General features: G+C 44.9%; 1 protein-coding gene across 1 annotated transcript in view; it reads right to left on the bottom strand.

Moving 5' to 3' along the window:
- The window catches only part of LOC134929707 (uncharacterized), a 51506-nt gene extending 35223 nt beyond the window's left edge, over positions 1–16283 (bottom strand). The window contains exon 1 of the mRNA XM_063925286.1: positions 15894–16283. Coding sequence (XP_063781356.1) covers positions 15894–16242 — 349 coding nt within the window. The 5' untranslated portion in view covers positions 16243–16283. The remainder of the gene's footprint in view (positions 1–15893) is intronic.
- Positions 16284–22419: the final 6136 nt, after the last annotated feature.

Here is a 22419-nt window from a genome sequence, read left to right as displayed (position 1 = left end):
CTGGGAAATATGACATAACGTACACAGAAGGTGATAGGGTAACAAAACCAACACAGAGTGAACAGAGAAGCCCAGAGGCTAAGAAACTGGGTGTCTCCCTAGTATTAGAAATGCTCAGATGGAAAAAGCAAGATGTTGTGTTTTAATACGTAGAGAACCCGAAATGCTGTTGCTAAGGGCAACAGCAAAACCCTAAAGGGTTACCAACGGGTGTGGCAGTAAACTCCTTGGTCAGAGATGGAATAATAGACACAAGGAGAGTCTCCACAATCCTAATTCTCACTTGCAGGGCCCAGGTACAGCTTACTGCCACTAAACTGACACATGGACACCCTGCACAGTGAGAGAGGATTAAGCAGGCAGGTCTGAAAGTACAATATACAATACAAAATAGGAGATCTACAACCCTGGGCGCTCTTAAATAAATGTTTACGAAATACGTTCCTTCTCTTTGTTATGAGATGCCTTCGTGTTGTTCTTTTTACTTTGCTCTGTACTTCATTCCACTCAAGATGATACGGTGTAAAATCGGAGTTTAGGATATGAAGAAAGAGAGAGAAAGAAATGTATAGTGTAATACAGTCTTTATACAGATTTCTGAGTATATGAAAACGGGGTTCAATAGATGGAGCGTACCACACTCACTATAGACATGAGGGAGGTCAAACTCATAAAGGTATCTTTAACCAGAAAAAGGTAGGCGTACCCTACTCACACGGTCACTGGAGTTCAGGAAGCACATCAAGGTATCTTTAGCGTTTATCCCCTTGTGTTTCCTCCAAATGTCCCAGTACCAATGTTAGACTCATTAGTGTTGTTTTCTGTTATAAACACATCATGGTATCTTTTCCCTTGGAGCCTTCATCCAAAGGGTTGCTCAACAATTTCCCAAGGAAAAGATGTCCACCAGTCAAATAAAATGACAAAGTTTTATTGTACAAAAATAGGTCCCACAGTCTGGGAGGATCCAACGGTTTAAAATACAAGATGCAATCCGAGACAGTTCCACAATTGAAAAAGATTGTAACAAAAAAAAAAAGAAGGAGTGTGAACAGCCAGTTTTTTTCTCCACACCACCCCCATACATCTTCGCTGACTCTGGTAAGAAGGCAACCCCTCTTTTTCCACCATTGGTATTGCTTTCCAACTTTTCCAGTGATCAGCTGGGGTTTGTGTGGTATTTTTTCACTAGGATTTTATTTTTATTCTTTTAATTCATTTTATCTGTAAATTTTTTTTTTTTTTTTGTTACAATCTTTTTCAATTGTGGAACTGTCTCGGATTGCATCTTGTATTTTAAACCGTTGGATCCTCCCAGACTGTGGGACCTATTTTTGTACAATAAAACTTTGTCATTTTATTTGACTGGTGGACATCTTTTCCTTGGGAAATTGTTGAGCAACCCTTTGGATGAAGGCTCCAAGGGAAAAGATACCATGATGTGTTTATAACAGAAAACAACACTAATGAGTCTAACATTGGTACTGGGACATTTGGAGGAAACACAAGGGGATAAACGCTAAAGATACCTTGATGTGCTTCCTGAACTCCAGTGACCGTGTGAGTAGGGTACGCCTACCTTTTTCTGGTTAAAGATACCTTTATGAGTTTGACCTCCCTCATGTCTATAGTGAGTGTGGTACGCTCCATCTATTGAACCCCGTTTTCATATACTCAGAAATCTGTATAAAGACTGTATTACACTATACATTTCTTTCTCTCTCTTTCTTCATATCCTAAACTCCGATTTTACACCGTATCATCTTGAGTGGAATGAAGTACAGAGCAAAGTAAAAAGAACAACACGAAGGCATCTCATAACAAAGAGAAGGAACGTATTTCGTAAACATTTATTTAAGAGCGCCCAGGGTTGTAGATCTCCTATTTTGTATTGTATATTGTATTTTCTAGGTGTTTTGGTGATACCTTTGGGAGGTTAATATCTAGGGCAGCCTCACTTTAGCGCCAGTGTAAAAAATCTTCCATTCTTTCTTCTTTTTCAGGTCTGAAAGTACAGCCACAAACCTGCTGGGTTCACAGAATATCAAAAGAACCTCAGCAGGCTAAACGACTGACTCCAGTCTTACTGCTAGGTCTGGATTGGCAGAGTGTAGTACCAAATCCCCAGGCCTATTTGCAGTAAGCAACAACAAATACAAAGCTACACAGTACTGGCTAACTTTCAGGAACTGACTAACCAACAAAGATTCAGCAGCATCTGCTTAACCTGAGAAGAGGCCTTATAAAGCAGGTGCTGTCCACGCCCCCCTCAGACCTCACAGACTGTGAGCACAAAAACCAGCACCGGATCCCCTGCCTGTAACCACTGCACAGCAAAAGACCCGAACCGGAGTATCAGCTGCGCTCAGGTTACTCCGCTAGCACTTGTCTCCCGGTTGCCATGACGACGTGGCAGCACAGGGCAGGAGACCCTAACAGTACCCCCCCTCTGACGAGGGGTCAAAGAACCCCTACCACCGGGTTTATCGGGGAACTGCGAGAAGAAAGAGCGTATCAGTCTGGGGGCATGAAGATCACAACTGCGCACCCACGACCGCTCCTCCGGGCCATACGCCTTCCAGTGCACCAAAAATGACAGCCGACCCCGAACCATCTTGGAGTCAAGAATCCTTTCAACAACAAACTCCCTCTGGCCACGTATCAGAAGAGGGGAAGGTCTTCCTCTGGAAGAAGGATTACTAATCGCCCGTTTTAAAAGGGAACAATGAAATGTTTTATTGATACCCAAAGAACGGGGCAGATCTAACTGAAATGCCACCGGATTGATAACCCTGGTGATCTTATAAGGGCCGATGAACCGGGGGCCTAACTTATGAGATGGCTGTCTCAACTTCAAATTCTTGGTAGACAACCAGACGAAGTCTCCTAATTTGAAGCTGCAGGGTCTTTTCCGCTTATCAAAAACCCTTTTGGTCACTAATGACACAGACACAAGGGCTTTCTTCACTTTCCTCCAAATACCTCTAAGGACCGAAACGACAGAGGAACCACCAGGCGTGGAGTCCAGGGGGTCAAAAGAATTGGCCTTAGGATGATGCCCATACACACAAAGGAAGGGAGAGATCCCTGTAGCAGAGTGAGCCGCGTTGTTATAGGCAAACTCCGCCATTGTCAGATGAGCAACCCAGTCAGTCTGACACTTGGAGACATAACACCTGAGGAACTGCTCCAAGGACTGGTTCACCCTTTCAGTCTGCCCATTAGACTGCGGATGGTAGCCTGACGACAAGCTGACAGAAATCTGGAGATCGGAACAAAATGCCCTCCAGAATTTGGCCACAAACTGGGATCCGCGGTCAGAGACCACATCAAGTGGCAACCCGTGGAGACGCACAACATGCAGCATAAATAATTCAGACAGGCGTCTGGCCGATGGCAGCCCAACCAGTGGAACGAAGTGCGCCATCTTCGAAAACCTGTCAACGACAACCCAGATGGCTGTCATCCCCGAGGATTTGGGCAAGTCCACAACAAAATCCATTGAAATGTGGGTCCATGGCTTAGATGGAATAGAGAGTGGATGTAATGGGCCAACAGGAACCCCTCTAGGAGTCTTATTTCGGGCACAGATGTCACATGCCCGAACCCACTGATCCACATCCTTAGCCACCGAGGGCCACCACACCGCCCTAGATAGCAACTCCCGAGTTCTGGCAATACCCGGGTGACCTGCCGACTTCTTGGCATGGAATTCCAGGAACACTCGCTGTCTTAACCTAGGAGGCACAAACAAAAGACCTACCGGAAGGTCTGGAGGAGCCTGCTCCTGTGCTCTAAGGACTAATGACAAGAGGTCCTGGGTAATGCCCACTTTAATACATGATGGGGACACAATGGGCAACGGCTCCTCGGTGGTCTCCTGGATTGGAGCAAAACTCCGCGAGAGCGCATCAGCCTTGATGTTTTTTGACCCAGGGCGATATGTTATCAAAAAATTAAAGCGAGCAAAAAACAAAGCCCATCGTGCCTGCCTGGCATTGAGACGCTTCGCTGACTCTAAATATGCCAAATTCTTATGGTCGGTGAGAATTGAGACCACAAACTTAGCCCCCTCAAGCCAGTGTCTCCACTCCTCGAGTGCATCCTTAATAGCCAACAATTCCCGGTTACCCACGTCATAATTCATCTCGGCAGGCGAAAATTTACGGGAAAAGTAAGCACAGGGATGAAGGCGATTATCAGACACTCCCATCTGAGTGAGCACTGCCCCAATACCCATCTCAGAGGCATCCACCTCCACCACAAAAGGACGCTCTGGATCTGGGTGTCGCAGCACCTTGGCCGAGACAAATGCCCTTTTGAGACGGGCAAAAGCCGCTTTGGCCTCACGAGACCAGTGAGCAACATCCGCCCCTTTCTTAGTGAGTGCCACCAAGGGCGCCACTATAGACGAAAATCCAGCGATAAATCGTCTATAAAAATTTGCAAAGCCCAGGAAACGCTGAAGCGCCTTCAAACTAGTGGGCTGCACCCAATCCAGGACTGCCTGTACCTTGGAACCCTCCATTTGGAAACCTTCTGGGGAGATAATATATCCTAGAAATGCGATTTGCTGAACTTCAAATTCGCACTTCTCCAGCTTCGCCCCAAGCCGGTGGTCTCTGAGTTTCTGGAGGACTAAGCCTACATGCTTCCGACGTTCCTCCAGGGAATGGGAGAAGATTAGGATGTCATCTAAGTATACAACTAAGAATCTATCCAAATATTCCCTGAGCACATCGTTCATGAAATCCTGGAAGACTGCCGGGGCATTACAGAGCCCAAAAGGCATCACCAAATATTCATAATGCCCTGAGTGGGTATTAAAGGCAGTCTTCCATTCATCCCCCTCTCTTATTCGGATTAGATTGTACGCACCGCGTAGGTCAATCTTAGAAAAAATGGTGGCAGTACGAAGCTGGTCAAACAAGACCGAAATGAGAGGCAGTGGGTATGAGTTTTTAATCGTGATACGGTTCAATTCCCTGAAGTCGATGCAGGGTCGCAATGAACCGTCCTTTTTACCCACGAAGAAGAACCCCGACCCAACTGGAGACTGTGATGGTCTGATAAATCCTTTAGCCAAGTTCTCCTGAATGTACTCTGCCATAGCCTGAGTCTCAGGACGTGACAGGGAGTACAACCTGCTCTTGGGAAGCTTAGCATTCGGCAACAAATCAATGGCACAGTCATAGGGGCGATGGGGAGGTAGTACCTCTGCAACTTTTTTGGAGAACACGTCCGCAAAATCTGCATAACACCCTGGCAATCCTGGCAAACTTAGCTGCGAGAGCCTGACTGGAAGGCTCAAGCAACTCCTGAAACAATCAGTACCCCAACTAAGAATCTCCCCAGAGACCCAGTCAAATTGAGGATTGTGGGCCCTTAACCAGGGTAACCCCAACACCAATGGGGCAAAAGTACAGACAGTCACATAAAAGGACAATTTTTCAGAGTATGTGGCTCCAATAAACAAAGAAATCTGGCTAGTGCAAGAGGTAATTTTACCCTGGGATAATGGTTCCCCGTTTAACCCACAAATCTCAATTTCCGACGCCAAGGGTACTAAGGAAACAGAGTGTTTCAGGGCGAATTGGCGGTCCATAAAAACCCCGTCGGCCCCACTGTCCACAAAGGCCCCAGTCTTGACAGTTTGACCGAGGATCTTCAAGGTCACCGGAATGATAAAAGTCTTCTTGGGAAATTCTGACTTCTGGCCTGACAGGATATTTCCCATCACCCTCAGGCCCTGAAGTTTTCCGGCTTTTCTGGGCATGATACTACCACATGACCCTTATTCCCACAGTACAAACACAACCCCTGCTGTCTCCTCCGCGTCTTCTCACGCGAGGAGAGGCGGGTAGCCCCAATCTGCATAGGCTCCTCGGAAAATTCCTCAGAGTCTGAGGTTCCCTTGGGAAAGAAGGAAACCTCGGTCTCCCTTTCAAGCCTACGCTCTCTCAGCCGTCTATCCACCCGGATGGATAACTGCATGAGCTGATCCAAGCTATCAGGCAAGGGATATTGTACCAGTTGGTCTTTTATCTGGTTAGAAAGACCTCTTCGGTACTGGTGTCTCAGGGCTGGGTCATTCCACTGGGTATCATGGGCCAACCTCCGAAACTCCATACAGTAAACCTCAACTGGCCTTCGCCCTTGCTTAAGGATCGAAATCTGAGCCTCGGCTGAGGCCGTCTTGTCAGGATCATCATACAACATGCCCAGTGCCGTAAAAAAAGCATCAACACTTTTAAGCGACGGACAGTCAGGCTGCAACCCATATGCCCAGACCTGTGGGTCTCCTTGTAGCAAGGAAATCACTATGCCCACCCGCTGAATCTCTGACCCAGAAGACTGAGGCCTAAGCTGGAAATATAACTTGCAGCTCTCCTTGAAACAAAAGAACTGCGAGCGATCTCCAGAAAAACGATCCGGAAGATTTACTTTCGGCTCCTTAACCCCTGAAGGTGCTGCTGCTGCGGGAGCTCCGCCAGCGGCCTGGGAGGTGTGCATTTTAATGGACAAATCATTAAATTGACGAGTCAGGACCTGCACCTGATCGACCACCTGTTGCAACGTATTTTGAGGGGTATGCTCCATATTCCCACAAAATTTCAACAGGAGTATTGGGCTGCTGAATATGTTATGCACACCAGTGCCTGCAGGAATGTACTGGTGTTTGAACTGTTATGCACACCAGTGCCTGCAGGAATGTACTGGTGTCTGAACAGAGAGGGATGCAAAACAAATGAACTCACAGACAGACTGGGAAATATGACATAACGTACACAGAAGGTGATAGGGTAACAAAACCAACACAGAGTGAACAGAGAAGCCCAGAGGCTAAGAAACTGTGTGTCTCCCTAGTATTAGAAATGCTCAGATGGAAAAAGCAAGATGTTGTGTTTTAATACGTAGAGAACCCGAAATGCTGTTGCTAAGGGCAACAGCAAAACCCTAAAGGGTTACCAACGGGTGTGGCAGTAAACTCCTTGGTCAGAGATGGAATAATAGACACAAGGAGAGTCTCCACAATCCTAATTCTCACTTGCAGGGCCCAGGTACAGCTTACTGCCACTAAACTGACACATGGACACCCTGCACAGTGAGAGAGGATTAAGCAGGCAGGTCTGAAAGTACAGCCACAAACCTGCTGGGTTCACAGAATATCAAAAGAACCTCAGCAGGCTAAACGACTGACTCCAGTCTTACTGCTAGGTCTGGATTGGCAGAGTGTAGTACCAAATCCCCAGGCCTATTTGCAGTAAGCAACAACAAATACAAAGCTACACAGTACTGGCTAACTTTCAGGAACTGACTAACCAACAAAGATTCAGCAGCATCTGCTTAACCTGAGAAGAGGCCTTATAAAGCAGGTGCTGTCCACGCCCCCCTCAGACCTCACAGACTGTGAGCACAAAAACCAGCACCGGATCCCCTGCCTGTAACCACTGCACAGCAAAAGACCCGAACCGGAGTATCAGCTGCGCTCAGGTTACTCCGCTAGCACTTGTCTCCCGGTTGCCATGACGACGTGGCAGCACAGGGCAGGAGACCATAACACTGGGTTGGCTGGGTAGGATCAACGGGCGTAAGGTGCAGTGTAAAGGTTGGCTGTTGTTCAGGTTCCTGCTGGTCGTCCTCGCCCATAATGGTTGGTTCTGTATGGGGTGGCCAACAGGCACTGTTTAGTTATAATTACATTTCTTTGCTTGTCCTAAACATGCCATACTTAATAATACTCATGAAAATGTTTTTTTTTTTTGTGTTAAAAAAAACTAGGAATCTTTCCTTTACAAACACATATGTGCCATAAAAGGCGTGCGCAGAGACTGACTGGCGGGTTCCGCACCGAACTTACCCCCCTCCACAGCATTATAGTGTTCTCTCACCTCCCCTGTCCTGGATATAGACTGCTCACCTGGACGGCCCAGAGGAGTGGATCAGGTAAGCAGTCTACATCCAGGACAGGGGAGGTGTGAGAACACTATAATGGCGTGGAGGGGGGGGGGGGTTAAGTCCGGTGCGAAACCCGCTATTCATTTTCTGTGCACGCCTGTGGGATCAATTTACTAAGATGGGTGTTCAATTTAAATTGGGATGTTGGCCATAGCAACCATTCAGACTTGAATTCTCATTTATTTTGCACCTTCAAGAAGATAATACCTGGAATCTGAATGTTTGCTACGGGCAACATGCCATCTCAAATAGAACTCACATCTTAGTAAATTTACTGTGTGAAACTTTTAATATTTGTTTTGTTAAAATTTTTACTCACCAGACAGCTGAGGTGATCGTGGCTCATCACTTTGTGGACTTGCCAAAATTGCCTGTGGTGGCTGGGCCAACACTGTGGAGATGCGCCACCTGGGTGGAGAAGATGGAGCCGCAGACTCAGACTCCACACGACGTGTCTTACTGGGCCTCCTAGGTAAACTCACAGAGCCCTGTGATGGGCGCCTTAGAGGAGGGCGGCTTGCAGAAGAAGAACCTATGTGAAAATGTTAACATTAATATTTTGTGCTTCTATGTGTTTGCAGAATATGTGACTACAGTGAATTCTTACCTGCATTCCCACCATCTTCATCAGTTGGCTGTGGCGTGTCTGTGGCGCTTCTCTGGCGTACTGTTGAAAAATGTATAAAAACTAGAGATGAGCGGGTTCGGTTCCTCGGAATCCGAACCCCCCCGAACTTCAGCCTTTTTACACGGGTCCGAGGCAGACTCGGATCTTCCCGCCTTGCTCGGTTAACCCGAGCGCGCCCGAACGTCATCATCCCGCTGTTGGATTCTTGCGAGGCTCGGATTCTATCGCGAGACTCGGATTCTATATAAGGAGCCGCGCGTCGCCACCATTTTCACACGTGCATTGAGATTGATAGGGAGAGGACGTGGCTGGCGTCCTCTCCGTTTAGATAGAGAGTGAGACACTTGATTTACTAGTAATTTAATTTTAGTAATTTTGGGGAGCATTAGGAGTACTCAGAGAGTGCAGAGTTTTGCTGATAGTTAGTTAGTAGTGACCACCAGTTTTATTTATTATTTAAAATCCGTTCTCTGCCTGAAAAAAAACGATACACAGTCACATACCATATCTGTGCTCAGCCTCAGTGTGCTGCATCATATGTAATACTGTATATCTGACTGTGCTGAGTGCTCACTGCTCACACAGCTTAATTGTGGGGGAGACTGGGGAGCAGTTATAGCAGGAGTACATAACAGTGCACACTTTTGCTGCCAGTGTGACTGACCAGTGACCACCAGTATATTGTCTGCCTGAAAAAGTTAAACACTCGTGTGGTGTTTTTTTTTTTATTCTATAAGCGCATTCTGCTGATAGACAGTGTCCAGCAGGTCTGTCATTCATTATATTATAATATATACCTGCAGTAGTGATATATATATATTTTTTATATCATTATCATCCAGTCTATACTAGCAGACGCAGTACGGTAGTCCACGGCTGTAGCTACCTCTGTGTCGGCAGTGCTCGTCCATAATTGTATACCTACCTGTGGTGGTTTTTTTTTTCTATCTTCTTCATACTAGTAGTTTAGGAGTCTGCTGACAGTGTCCAGCAGGTCCGTCATTATATAATATATACCTGTCCTGCAGTAGTGATATATATATATTTTTTATATCATTATCATCCAGTCTATACTAGCAGACGCAGTACGGTTGTCCACGGCTGTAGCTACCTCTGTGTCGGCAGTCGCTCGTCCATAATTGTATACCTACCTGTGGTGTGTTTTTTTTTCTAACTTCTTCATACTAGTAGTTTAGGAGTCTGCTGACAGTGTCCAGCAGGTCCGTCATTATATAATATATACCTGTCCTGCAGTAGTGATATATATATATTTTTTATATCATTATCATCCAGTCTATACTAGCAGACGCAGTACGGTAGTCCACGGCTGTAGCTACCTCTGTGTCGGCAGTGCTCGTCCATAATTGTATACCTATCTGTGGTGGGGTTTTTTTTCTATCTTCTTCATACTAGTTGTTTAGGAGTCTGCTGACAGTGTCCAGCAGGTCCGTCATTATATAATATATACCTGTCCTGCAGTAGTGATATATATATTTTTTTTATATCATTATCATCCAGTCTATACTAGCAGACGCAGTACGGTAGTCCACGGCTGTAGCTACCTCTGTGTCGGCAGTCGCTCGTCCATAATTGTATACCTACCTGTGGTGGGTTTTTTTTCTATCTTCTTCATACTAGTAGTTTAGGAGTCTGCTGACAGTGTCCAGCAGGTCCGTCATTATATAATATATACCTGTCCTGCAGTAGTGATATATATATATTTTTTATATCATTATCATCCAGTCTATACTAGCAGACGCAGTACGGTAGTCCACGGCTGTAGCTACCTCTGTGTCGGCAGTGCTCGTCCATAATTGTATACCTACCTGTGGTGGGTTTTTTTTTTCTATCTTCTTCATACTAGTAGTTTAGGAGTCTGCTGACAGTGTCCAGCAGGTCCGTCATTATATAATATATACCTGTCCTGCAGTAGTGATATATATATATTTTTTATATCATTATCATCCAGTCTATACTAGCAGACGCAGTACGGTAGTCCACGGCTGTAGCTACCTCTGTGTCGGCAGTCGCTCGTCCATAATTGTATACCTACCTGTGGTGGGTTTTTTTTTTCTATCTTCTTCATACTAGTAGTTTAGGAGTCTGCTGACAGTGTCCAGCAGGTCCGTCATTATATAATATATACCTGTCCTGCAGTAGTGATATATATATATTTTTTATATCATTATCATCCAGTCTATACTAGCAGACGCAGTACGGTAGTCCACGGCTGTAGCTACCTCTGTGTCGGCAGTCACTCGTCATCCATAAGTATACTAGTATCCATCCATCTCCATTGTTTACCTGAGGTGCCTTTTAGTTGTGCCTATTAAAATATGGAGAACAAAAATGTTGAGGTTCCAAAAATAGGGAAAGATCAAGATCGACTTCCACCTCGTGCTGAAGCTGCTGCCACTAGTCATGGCCGAGACGATGAAATGCCATCAACGTCGTCTGCCAAGGCCGATGCCCAATGTCATAGTACAGAGCATGTAAAATCCAAAACACCAAATATCAGTAAAAAAAGGACTCCAAAATCTAAAATAAAATCGTCGGAGGAGAAGCGTAAACTTGCCAATATGCCATTTACCACACGGAGTGGCAAGGAACGGCTGAGGCCCTGGCCTATGTTCATGGCTAGTGGTTCAGCTTCACATGAGGATGGAAGCACTCAGCCTATCGCTAGAAAAATGAAAAGATTCAAGCTGGCAAAAGCACAGCAAAGAACTGTGCGTTCTTCGAAATCACAAATCCACAAGGAGAGTCCAATTGTGTCGGTTGCGATGCCTGACCTTCCCAACACTGGACGTGAAGAGCATGCGCCTTCCACCATTTGCACGCCCCCTGCAAGTGCTGGAAGGAGCACCCGCAGTCCAGTTCCTGATAGTCAGATTGAAGATGTCAGTGTTGAAGTACACCAGGATGAGGATGATATGGGTGTTGCTGGCGCTGGGGAGGAAATTGACCAGGAGGATTCTGATGGTGAGGTGGTTTGTTTAAGTCAGGCACCCGGGGAGACACCTGTTGTCCGTGGGAGGAATATGGCCATTGACATGCCTGGTGAAAATACCAAAAAAATCAGCTCTTCGGTGTGGAAGTATTTCAACAGAAATGCGGACAACATTTGTCAAGCCGTGTGTTGCCTTTGTCAAGCTGTAATAAGTAGGGGTAAGGACGTTAACCACCTCGGAACATCCTCCCTTATACGTCACCTGCAGCGCATTCATCATAAGTCAGTGACAAGTTCAAAAACTTTGGGCGACAGCGGAAGCAGTCCACTGACCAGTAAATCCCTTCCTCTTGTAACCAAGCTCACGCAAACCACCCCACCAACTCCCTCAGTGTCAATTTCCTCCTTCCCCAGGAATACCAATTGTCCTGCAGGCCATGTCACTGGCAATTCTGACGAGTCCTCTCCTGCCTGGGATTCCTCCGATGCATCCTTGCGTGTAACACCTACTGCTGCTGGCGCTGCTGTTGTTGCTGCTGGGAGTCGATGGTCATCCCAGAGGGGAAGTCGTAAGACCACTTTTACTACTTCCACCAAGCAATTGACTGTCCAACAGTCCTTTGCGAGGAAGATGAAATATCACAGCAGTCATCCTGCTGCAAAGCGGATAACTGAGGCCTTGGCATCCTGGGCGGTGAGAAACGTGGTTCCGGTATCCATCATTACTGCAGAGCCAACTATAGACTTGTTTGAGGTACTGTGTCCCCGGTACCAAATACCATCTAGGTTCCATTTCTCTAGGCAGGCGATACCGAAAATGTACACAGACCTCAGAAAAAGACTCACCAGTGTCCTAAAAAATGCAGTTGTACCCAATGTCCACTTAACCACGGACATGTGGACAAGTGGAGCAGGGTAGACTCAGGACTATATGACTGTGACAGCCCACTGGGTAGATATATGGACTCCCGCCGCAAGAACAGCAGCGGCGGCACCAGTAGCAGCATCTCGCAAACGCCAACTCTTTCCTAGGCAAGCTACGCTTTGTATCACCGCTTTCCAGAATACGCACACAGCTAAAAACCTCTTACGGCAACTGAGGAAGATCATCGCAGAATGGCTTACCCCAATTGGACTCTCCTGTGGATTTGTGGCATCGGACAACGCCAGCAATATTGTGTGTGCATTAAATCTGGGCAAATTCCAGCACGTCCCATGTTTTGCACATACCTTGAATTTGGTGGTGCAGAATTATTTAAAAAACGACAGGGGCGTGCAAGAGATGCTGTCGGTGGCCAGAAGAATTGCGGCACACTTTCGGCGTACAGGCACCACGTACAGAAGACTGGAGCACCACCAAAAACGCCTGAACCTGCCCTGCCATCATCTGAAGCAAGAAGTGGTAACGAGGTGGAATTCAACCCTCTATATGCTTCAGAGGTTGGAGGAGCAGCAAAAGGCCATTCAAGCCTATACAACTGAGCACGATATAGGAGGTGGAATGTACCCGTCTCAAGCGCAGTGGAGAATGATTTCAACGTTGTGCAAGGTTCTGCAACCTTTTGAACTTGCCACACGTGAAGGCAGTTCAGACACTGCCAGCCTGAGTCAGGTCATTCCCCTCATCAGGCTTTTGCAGAAGAAGCTGGAGACATTGAAGGAGGAGCTAACACAGAGCGATTCCGCTAGGCATGTGGGACTTGTGGATGGAGCCCTTAATTCGCTTAACAAGGATTCACGGGTGGTCAATCTGTTGAAATCAGAGCACTACATTTTGGCCACCGTGCTCGATCCTAGATTTAAAACCTACCTTGTATCTCTCTTTCCGGCAGACACAAGTCTGCAGGGGTTCAAAGAACTGCTGGTGAGAAAATTGTCAAGTCAAGCGGAACGCGACCTGTCAACATCTCCTCCTTCACATTCTCCCGCAACTGGGGGTGCGAGGAAAAGGCTCAGAATTCCGAGCCCACCCGCTGGCGGTGATGCAGGGCAGTCTGGAGCGACTGCTGATGCTGACATCTGGTCCGGACTGAAGGACCTGACAACGATTACGGACATGTCGTCTACTGTCACTGCATATGATTCTCTCCCCATTGAAAGAATGGTGGAGGATTATATGAGTGACCGCATCCAAGTAGGCACGTCAGACAGTCCGTACTTATACTGGCAGGAAAAAGAGGCAATTTGGAGGCCCTTGCACAAACTGGCTTTATTCTACCTAAGTTGCCCTCCCACAAGTGTGTACTCCGAAAGAGTGTTTAGTGCCGCCGCTCACCTTGTCAGCAATCGGCGTACGAGGTTACATCCAGAAAATGTGGAGAAGATGATGTTCATTAAAATGAATTATAATCAATTCCTCCGTGGAGACATTCACCAGCAGCAATTGCCTCCACAAAGTACACAGGGAGCTGAGATGGTGGATTCCAGTGGGGACGAATTGATAATCTGTGAGGAGGTGGATGTACACGGTGATATATCGGAGGATGATGATGAGGTGGACATCTTGCCTCTGTAGAGCCAGTTTGTGCAAGGAGAGATTAATTGCTTCTTTTTTGGTGGGGGTCCAAACCAACCCGTCATTTCAGTCACAGTCGTGTGGCAGACCCTGTCACTGAAATGATGGGTTGGTTAAAGTGTGCATGTCCTGTTTATACAACATAAGGGTGGGTGGGAGGGCCCAAGGACAATTCCATCTTGCACCTCTTTTTTCTTTCATTTTTCTTTGCGTCATGTGCTGTTTGGGGAGTGTTTTTTGGAAGGGCCAGCCTGCGTGACACTGCAGTGCCACTCCTAGATGGGCCAGGTGTTTGTGTCGGCCACTAGGGTTGCTTAGCTTAGTCGTCACACAGCTACCTCATTGCGCCTCTTTTTTTTCTTCTTTGCGTCATGTGCTGTTTGGGGAGTATTTTTTGGAAGGGCCATCCTGCCTGACACTGCAGTGCCACTCCTAGATGGGCCAGGTGTTTGTGTTGGCCACTAGGGTCGCTTAGCTTAGTCGTCACACAGCTACCTCATTGCGCCTCTTTTTTTCTTTGCATCATGTGCTGTTTGGGGAGTGTTTTTTGGAAGGGCCATCCTGCGTGACACTGCAGTGCCACTCCTAGATGGGCCAGGTGTTTGTGTCGGCCACTAGGGTCGCTTAGCTTACTCACACAGCTACCTCATTGCGCCTCTTTTTTTTCTTCTTTGCGTCATGTGCTGTTTGGGGAGTATTTTTTGGAAGGGCCATCCTGCCTGACACTGCAGTGCCACTCCTAGATGGGCCAGGTGTTTGTGTCGGCCACTAGGGTCGCTTAGCTTAGTCGTCACACAGCTACCTCATTGCGCCTCTTTTTTTCTTTGCGTCATGTGCTGTTTGGGGGGTGTTTTTTGGAAGGGCCATCCTGCGTGACACTGCAGTGCCACTCCTAGATGGGCCAGGTGTTTGTGTCGGCCACTTGGGTCGCTGAGCTTAGTCATCCAGCGACCTCGGTGCAAATTTTAGGACTAAAAATAATATTGTGAGGTGTGAGGTGTTCAGAATAGACTGAAAATGAGTGGAAATTATGGTTATTGAGGTTAATAATACTTTGGGATCAAAATGACCCCCAAATTCTATGATTTAAGCAGTTTTTTAGTTTTTTTTTTTAAAAAACACCCGAATCCAAAACACACCCGAATCCGACAAAAAAAATTCGGTGAGGTTTTGCCAAAACGCGTTCGAACCCAAAACACGGCCGCGGAACCGAACCCAAAACCAAAACACAAAACCCGAAAAATTTCAGGTGCTCATCACTAATAAAAACATTATGACCATACTTTGAATACTCATTGTTATCTGAAAATCCTTATTGTGATGTAAACATCTTGAACCTAATGATAAGTAAACTATTTTATGTTTAAACTATTCTGGATTACTTAATTGGGTGTGTATTCTTAAATTAAGATGGTGTTGCACTAAATAATCCAGAAACATAGATTCATTCTGAACAATATATTGCAGTGAATTTGTAAACCAAAATTGACACCAACAACATAAAATAAAACACACAAACACACAATACACATCATTAAAAAAAAATAAAAAAATTATTAAAATGATATTTTATAAAACAGTTAAGGATAAGCAAGATCTCTGATTATGTATTAGAACTACACATACCAGCATGCACTGCAACATATGTACCATTCACTAATAACAAAACTCAGGCAATGCATGATGGGACTTGTAGTTTGGAAACACATTTAGAGCTACAGGTTGCACAGGCCTGCACGACATCACCAACACAATGTTTCCATTTTCAAAAACACAGTAACAATTAGCAGCATTTACATTTTAAAAAATGCAATATCAAAAAACAATTAAAACAAACTCACCATCCTGCCTTGGCCGGTCCGAATCCCGGACATGAGTCGCAGACACCACTTCGGCAGGAATAAGGGACCGCACAGGCTCCTCCCAATCACGATAAGTAGCCCGGAAGGGGGGTCCACCCCCGGTTTGGCGGGCTGATTTGGCCTCCTTGGCCATCTTGGCCTTGACAAGGCGCTTGATGTCATAAAAGTGCTTACGACACGTGTCCTCAGTCCGCCTCACCACACCCTCACTATTCACTGCCGCAATCACTTTACTCCACAGGACAGACTTCCTGCGGGAGGACACCTTGGCAGCATCCTGCCCAAACAATTGGCGATGATGCCTCATCAGCTCCCGCACCAACGCCATGTTTTCAGCATAGCTGAACTTCACATTGCGCCCAGTCTTGGTAGTGGTGCGTGGCTGCGGAGCCACAGCACCATCACTATCACTGGAGGACGCAGCAACAGGCACCCCCTCCTCCTCCTCACTAACCTCCTCCCTCTCACTAACCCCCTCCACCTCACTCACCTCCTCCCTCTCACTCACCTCCTCCACCTCACTCACCTCCTCCCTCTCACTAACCCCCTCCACCTCACTCACCTCCTCCCTCTCACTCACCTCCTCCACCTCACTCACCTCCTCCACCTCACTCACCTCCTCCCTCTCACTAACCCCCTCCACCTCACTCACCTCCTTCCTCTCACTCACCTCCTTCACCTCACTCACCTCCTCCCTCTCACTAACCTCCTCCCTCTCACTAACCTCCTCCACCACACTGACCTCCTCCACCTCACTCACCTCCTCCCTCTCACTAACCCCCTCCACCTCACTCACCTCCTCCCTCTCACTCACCTCCTCCACCTCACTCACCTCCTCCACCTCACTCACCTCCTCCACCTCACTCACCTCCTCCCTCTCACTCACCTCCTCCACCTCACTCACCTCCTCCCTCTCACTCACCTCCTCCACCACACTGACCTCTGACTGAGACATAATCCCCACAAACTACAAAAAACACAGAGAAATAAAAACAGAAAACACACTCCTCCACTACCACTACACACCACACACCCAACACACACACACACACACACACACACACACACACACACACACACACACACACACTCACTCACAAACAATGAAAAGAGACTTGGAAAAAAAAACAAGGACAAAAAAGTATACAAACTTTGAAAAAACTACACAACAAGTATGACAAGACTACTTACACACACAGTACAGCACTCAACAATCACAAAACTCCGCTCCAAATCCTCCAAAAACTCCACCAAACTCACCAACTCCTAACACACCTTCCTCTCTCCTCTCCACTAGCTAAACCCACGAGGTGCGGATGGTTTGGGGCGTTTTTATAGTAATGTGCACAGACACTCCTCCATCACGAATACAACCAATCACGGACGAGTGACAAAAACAAAACTTAGGAAAAAATGCGGCCGTGAACGGACAAACACTGCCGTAACAGACATGTGACGCAGTCGTAAAAAAAACTAATAACACGGCCGAAAAAACACAAAATCAGCCGCATTATATAAAAAAAAAAACACGAATGACATCGACATCGGACAACACTAAAAATACAAATACGACAGCTTAGTAAATTAGTCGTAATCAATTCAAAAAGTTGCAATTTTACACTTTCGATGTCATTCGTGTTGATTCTCACTCCAAATCGGTAATAATACGATTTTTAGTAAATATATCCCATTGTATCAGCATCGACCAATTCTCAGGCTGAAAGGACTGTGAACAGTCATGTAAGGCTTGGGAGAAAATACTCAGGCTGTCACTTGAACCCTTGGGAGAGCCGGGTCCATGTATTGTACCCCCTTGTTAACGCAAATAATGAAGAGGAAACTGTGAAGAAAACAGAATAGAGGTTGGTGACAGATAAGTTTGTAGATGTGGAGAGGATTTTATTAAAATGACAACTGGATTGGTCACTACAGGGAATTGATTCTTAAATACTTGTGCTTGCTGTGTCACTACTGGGACTACCTCAGCCATCAATCCAGTGTCCTGTCCATCCTAAATTCATAGGGAACCCGGTATCTGTGAGATAATTTCCTCTACCTGTGATGGACATGAATCTAGAACAGTGGAATGCAACATTAGTCTTTGAGGAGTATCTAACATACCTTGTACTTCCTGAGCAGGAGTACAATATATGTATTTCACATTTCAATTTACACAACAAAATCTCTGTCGATTAAGTTAGTCAGGGTCCACTGCTGCCAGGAGAAAAGAAAGAGTTTAGCATCATAGAGGCCCAATCGTAACTTCTGCAGGTTTTGTCAAAGGGTAATGTTGCACTTCTCTCGTTCCTCCCATTTGCCGAATTAGTATTTACCTGTGATCTTTCTTACTATATATGTACTTGAATGACTCCATACTTACTAGTTCCACTGGTCTCAGCCACTTCCCCTGCAGGCTACAGCTCCTCTTTTAGTGCATGAGAAATGGCTGAAACCAGAGTCGGGTCACTAACTCCTCCTAAATAAAACTTTAACATTCATTAGTACATATATAGGTTACATTCATAATTTTCATATTTTTATTTGTATTATTTTCTATAGTTTGTATACTGGCTGTAACTGCTTCCACATCTACATTTGGTGGTGTACCTGCTTTCTCCTTTTTACTTACTTCTCCCCATTGTTGCTATGACTTCAAATAGATATTATGTTTTCGTTCTTGTCTTATATGACTTTGGTTAAGCATAATTTTTTTCATATTACCTGCAATACCTCAGGATCAAAACCACCATAACTGGAAATGATGCCCTGTCATCAACAGTCATTCGTACCCATTCATCACAAAAAGCCTCTGTGTATGGACCATATTTCCTACACATTATATAACCAGCGGACCCTTTCAGCCCCTGTCCTCTCACCAACTCCTTCTCCGCTGGAAAGTACCACGGTCCACTCCAGTAGTGACTGCCCGCGTACCCAGTGAGGACCCTACCAGACCCCTCAGCACTGGAAGCATGACGTATTAACAGCAATAAATCAATACCCCGCCTTTTTCAGTGGAGGTTACAGGCCTGCTCTTTTTTGGTTTCTATCCACTGGCATTTTCTTGGGTGAGAAACAACTTATCGATCACCCTATTCAATTACTGTCCACTTAGGAATATTTCCTGAGTCAGCAAAAATTCCTTCTCTTTACACAAATCACATCTGCGTATGCTAACACAGCGCGTATGATGACGCAATTACACGAAATGACGCAAATGGTATCACGTTGCCCAACGTATCACATACACACACGTGTGGTCCAATCGCACGGCTTATAGATACTTGTTATCAATACGCCCTACGATCACAGGAGTCGAATTCACAAGCTGCACACCACAGCCGGAACGTAACACCAAAATCACGCTCCTCCGCACGTTTTACTTTTAAAACAAACACACACTACGTGCCTCAATACCAATACGTAAGGTCGCTAGCCTTCACGCCACCAAGCCTCTGCTTACTCAGTGTCTCCTAAACGAGATCCCATTTTTGTCCTGGGGTTCAATGCACTCACACTTACTTTTCAGCAACCCACACTTTTAGATTTTCTGTACAGAAAAAAAAGTTATTTACCAGTGATTGAGAACATCCCCCCCCAGAGTTATTTCCCTTCAATTCATTATGGCTATTGACTATCATTTAAATGCTATGATTCAGATTGGATAGCTATCTTGCAGAACATACACTGATATAAATATCCATATATCCATATAATAGTAATATGACATATATATATATATATATATATATATATACATACATATTATTTGACTCTTATGAAACCCCCACACAGCACATGGTATTTATACACACATACTGAATGAATGTAGTTTCCACAGAGCCTCTAATTTGCATCTCAACAGATGTTCACTTGCTTGCTGTTCCAGAGTGGCTGAACAGGTTCATTAACATTTCAATTGCCTATCTTGTAACAAGCAGAGGGCTATTTTACACACACAGTATTTTCCAAGTCTAAAACAAATCCTGGAAGAAAAAAAACAACTCTCTCATCTGTGTGTATTTTCTTATATCAAGTATTTGTCTCATTATTACTCTCACTAGATCTAATTGAAAAACTATAATTGACTATGGCATGGGTTAGTTAAATTCATTGGTAGCTTTTAAATAATGATGGCCACTGCTCCTCCCTCTTCTAAGCCATGTGCATGGACAAAATGGTGTCCATGCCATGCAGCCAGAATACACAAACACTCTATCCTTTGTCACAAATAAATCACAAATCATACAAGCACCAGAAGTCGCCCTAATAGACAATTCCCACTGCATGGTAACAAAAATTCGCACACGCTGCTTTTTCAGCGCGAACAAAGCTTTGCTACTTCAGGCCTATGTTAGCAGTATGCGAATAGGATGCAGCATGCTAACACAGCCATATCCATACCTACGCACCAACCTTTAAATGCTCTTTAAATTTTACTTAACAGCTAAACAATCCAATCTGTATCAAACACAATATGACTTATTGAACTTCGTTTAGCAACAAGGTTACTAAAAGAACTTAAAGAGGTGCTGGTAGCACCATTGACAGAATTATTAGCTACAGGAGTAATTCCAGAGGACTGGAAAAGAGCAAACGTAGTCCCACTGTACAAAAGTGGAAGCAAGGAAGAGGCAAACAACTACAGACCAGTGAGTCTTACATCAGTAGTAGGGAAATTGATGGAAACACTCTTGAAAGAAAGAGTTGTAGATTATCTCAAATCTGGCAATTTACAGGATCCCAAAAAGCATGGATTCACTGGGGGGAGATCATGTCAAACAAATCTTACTGACTTTTTTGACAGTGTAACTAAAGTGATGGATAAAGGTGGAGCTGTGGATATAGCTTATCTAGACTTTAGTAAGGCTTTTGACACTGTTCCACATCGCAGACTGCTAAATAAACTTGGGACTCAAAAATCCAAAGGCTAAATATAGTATTAATGGCACTATACTGGTAACTACTGAGGAGGAAAGGGATTTAGGAGTCACTATTTCAGGTGACAAAGGATACATATAGTATTAATGGCGCTATACTGGAAACTACTGAGGAGGAAAGGGATCTAGGAGTCACTATTTCAGGTGACATAAAGGATAAATATAGTATTAATGGCAGTATACTGGGAACTACTGAGGAGGAAAGGGATCTAGAAGTCACTATCTCAGGTGACATAAAGGATAAATATAGTATTAATGGCTCTATACTGGAAACTACTGAGGAGGAAAGGGATCTAGGAGTCACTATTTCAGGTGTTATAAAGGATAAATATAGTATTAATGGCGCTATACTGGAAACTACTGAGGAGGAAAGGGATCTAGGAGTCACTATTTCAGGTGACATAAAGGATAAATATAGTACTAATGGCAGTATACTGGGAACTACTGAGGAGGAAAGGGATCTAGAAGTCACTATCTCAGGTGACATAAAGGATAAATATAGCATTAATGGCTCTATACTGGAAACTACTGAGGAGGAAAGGGATCTAGGAGTCACTATTTCAGGTGACATGAAGGATAAATATAGTATTAATGGCGCTATACTGGAAACTACTGAGGAGGAAAGGGATCTAGGAGTCACTATTTCAGGTGATATTATGGATAAATATAGTGTTAATGGCTCTATACTGGAAACTACTGAGGAGGAAAGGGATCTAGGAGTCACTATCTCAGGTGATATAAAGGATAAATATAGTATTAATGGCACTATACCGGGAACTACTGAGGAGGAAAGGGATCTAGGAGTCACTATCTCAGGTGACATAAAGGATAAATATAGTATTAATGGCTCTATACTGGAAACTACTGAGGAGGAAAGGGATCTAGGAGTCACTATTTCAGGTGTTATAAAGGATAAATATAGTATTAATGGCGCTATAATGAAAACTACTGAGGAGGAAAGGGATCTAGGAGTCACTATCTCAGGTGATATAAAGGATAAATATAGTTTTAATGGCACTATACCGGGAACTACTGAGGAGGAAAGGGATCTAGGAGTCACTATCTTAGGTGATATAAAGGATAAATATAGTATTAATGGCTCTATACTGGAAACTACTGAGGAGGAAAGGGATCTAGGAGTCACTATTTCAGGTGACATAAAGGATAAATATAGTATTAATGTCGCTATACTGGAAACTACTGAGGAGGAAAGGGATCTAGGAGTCACTATTTCAGGTGACATGAAGGATAAATATAGTATTAATGGCACTATACTGGAAACTACTGAGGAGGAAAGGGATCTAGGAGTCACTATTTCAGGTGATATGGAAAAATATAGTGTTAATGGCTCTATACTGGAAACTACTGAGGGGGAAAGGGATCTAGGAGTCACTATTTCAGGTGACATAAAGGATAAATATAGTATTAATGGCACTATACTGGAAACTACTGAGGAGGAAAGGGATCTAGGAGTCACTATTTCAGATGTCATAAAGACAGGTAAGCAATGTAACAAAGCAATGAGGAAGGCTAGTCAGATGCTTGGTTGCATTGGGAGAGGAATC

The sequence above is a fragment of the Pseudophryne corroboree genome, chromosome 5, assembly GCF_028390025.1.
Source record: "Pseudophryne corroboree isolate aPseCor3 chromosome 5, aPseCor3.hap2, whole genome shotgun sequence".
NCBI classification, from domain to species: domain Eukaryota; kingdom Metazoa; phylum Chordata; class Amphibia; order Anura; family Myobatrachidae; genus Pseudophryne; species Pseudophryne corroboree.
Note: the sequence above shows the minus strand (reverse complement) of the source record. Positions and strands in the feature narration are given on the sequence as shown.